General features: G+C 18.8%; 1 protein-coding gene across 1 annotated transcript; it reads left to right on the top strand.

The window, feature by feature from the left end:
• Positions 1-968: 968 nt before the first annotated feature.
• Positions 969-2,438, top strand: PRSY57_1413100 (diphthamide synthesis protein, putative; the record flags this gene model as incomplete). Its single annotated transcript, XM_012909748.2, has 1 exon — positions 969-2,438. One exon carries the CDS (start codon positions 969-971, stop codon positions 2,436-2,438), a length of 1,470 nt encoding a protein of 489 aa, XP_012765202.2.
• Positions 2,439-2,789: the final 351 nt, after the last annotated feature.

Consider the following 2,789-nt stretch of genomic DNA (forward strand, 5'->3'; position numbering starts at 1 on the left):
TTAAAATATAATAATTTTAAAATGATAAAAAAAATTAATATTTCACAAATTAGTATATAATAATATAATATAAATATTATATATTATATATTATATATTATAATTTTGTATGTATTATTATACGTTCATTGTTATATTTATTGAAATTATTTGGGAGAAGTAAGGCACAAAGAAAAAATAAATAATAATAATAAAATAAAATAAAATAAAAATAAAATAAAATAAAATAAAATAATAGATTATAAATAATAAATGATAAAAATAAATATATATAATTATTACCAAAATGTAAAATAAAAATATAAATTAGCCTACATATATATATATATATATATATATATTTATCCAAATAACATATTAAAAGTAAAAAATTATAATCGATGATATACTGTCAATTTTAATGTGATTCAAAAAAAAAAAATAAAATAAATAAAATAAATAAATAAATAAATAACAAAATATTTATTTTTATATATAGAAAGGAAAAAATATATATATATAATTATGTTTATTTTATTGAATATGTTAACATTTCATAAGAATTAATTGTAGATATATTTATAAAGAGATAGACTTTTAATCAAATACATCATATTATATATATATATATATATATATATATTTATATTTATATTTATATTTATATATATATATTTATATATTTCTGTAAAAAGGAGTAAGTACTTATTTCATATTTCATTTTACATTTAACAAAATGAGAAAATTAAATACAACATACGTTATGCTATTAAATTTAATAAGGAATTATACGACATAAAATGCATGCTTTGAAAATGTCGTAATGACACTCATAATAATATAACATATTTATATATTATTATTAACATAGGTTTATATAGTTTGTTTTCCTTTTTTCTTTTTTCCTTTTTTGAAAAAGATATATATATATATATATATATATAAAATTCAATTTTTAGCACATTTTTCTGAGTTGATATAAAATAAAAATGGAACAAATTAGCTTAGTAAAAGAAAATGTTGAAGAAAAAAAAAAAAAAGTTCACTGCTCTATACCCAAGTTTATACTTGAAAATAAATTATTAGAAAAGGCAATAAAAAAATGTCTTCCTGAAAATTACAATTTTGAAGTTTATAAATGTATAGATATTATATTAAGAGAAAAATATAAACGTATTGCCTTACAATTACCAGAAGGATTATTAGTATGGGGATTATATTTATCTGAAATATTTTATTTTTTTTGTGAATCAGTAGAAGAAGTTATTATATTAGGAGATGTAACATATGGTGGTTGTTGTATAGATGATTTTACTAGTGGCAAATTAAATTGTGATTTGATTATTCATTATGGTCACTCATGTTTAATACCTTTGACCGTAACAAAAATTAGGTGTATATATGTTTTTGTTGATATTAAGTTAAATTCAACACATTTGGTAGATACAATAAAAAAAAATTTTGATAAAAATGATATTATCTTACTACTCGGAACTATTCAATTTTCTTGTATTGTACATAATGTTCATAATATATTGAAAAAGCAAAATTATTTTCATACCTTTTTACCCATACCTCAAGTATTACCATTAACAAAAGGAGAGGTACTTGGTTGTACCTCACCAAATTTGTATGAATTTTTATATGAACATATTATAAAATATGAAAGGGACAAAAAATATAGGGAATTAGAAAAAGAAAAAGAAGAAGCTGGAGAAGGAAAAAACAAAGAAACACAAGAAAAAAGAGACAACATCAATGATATAATATTGGTAAATAAAATGAACGAATCTTTAAACGAATATGATATTAGAAAAGAATGTCACATATTTTTAAAAAAAAAAAACGTGAAAATTATTTTTATAGCAGATGGTAGATTTCATCTAGAAAGTGTCATGATACATAATCCTGATTTTTTATTTTATCGTTATAATCCATTCGATAAAATAATAACAGAAGAAAAATATGATTATAAACTTTTTTATGATATAAGAAAAAATGAAATAAAAAAATGTGTTAACTGTAAGTCTATTGGTATTATTCTAAGTACTTTGGGTAGACAAGGAAATGTTAATATTTTAACAAATATTATCAATATTATGAAAAAGAAAAACATCTCTTTTTTTATTCTATTATTATCTGAAATATTCAATGAAAAACTACAACTCTTTCAAAATGTAGACCTTTTTATACAAATCGGATGTCCAAGATTATCAATCGATTGGGGAAATTATAATCTAAAACCTTTGTTAAATACATATGAAGCATATGTGCTTCTAAATTCAGTACCATATAAAGATATATACCCTATGGATTATTATTCACATAAAGGAAATATTTGGACAAATTATGCAGCTGGAGTGGGGTTTTATAATGAAAAAAATTTAACAACGAAAGAAATCATACGTAGAAGAATTCAAATGAGAAAAAGTAAAATTGCTATACATTATCACCAATGAAAAGGTATAAAAATCGGTAATATATAATAGGAATTATATATATATATATATATATATATATATATATATATATTATATTTTATTTATTTATATTTTCTTTTCCTTTACTTTCTTTTTATTCTTTAAATAATTTACATGAACGGTTTATATTTTATATGTTATGGCTAGTCAATCACCTGACCAAGCTCATCTCTTTTTTTTTTTTTTTTTTTTTTTTTTTTTCCTCAAATATTATATAATATATATATATATATATATGATATAATTTGTTTTTATTTATATTTCATGTATACAAATATATACCTTTATTATATGTGTACATATTTTTTCTTATATTCATTTTATTTATAT

The sequence above is a fragment of the Plasmodium reichenowi genome, chromosome 14 (genome assembly GCF_001601855.1).
Source record: "Plasmodium reichenowi strain SY57 chromosome 14, whole genome shotgun sequence".
Classification (NCBI taxonomy): domain Eukaryota; phylum Apicomplexa; class Aconoidasida; order Haemosporida; family Plasmodiidae; genus Plasmodium; species Plasmodium reichenowi.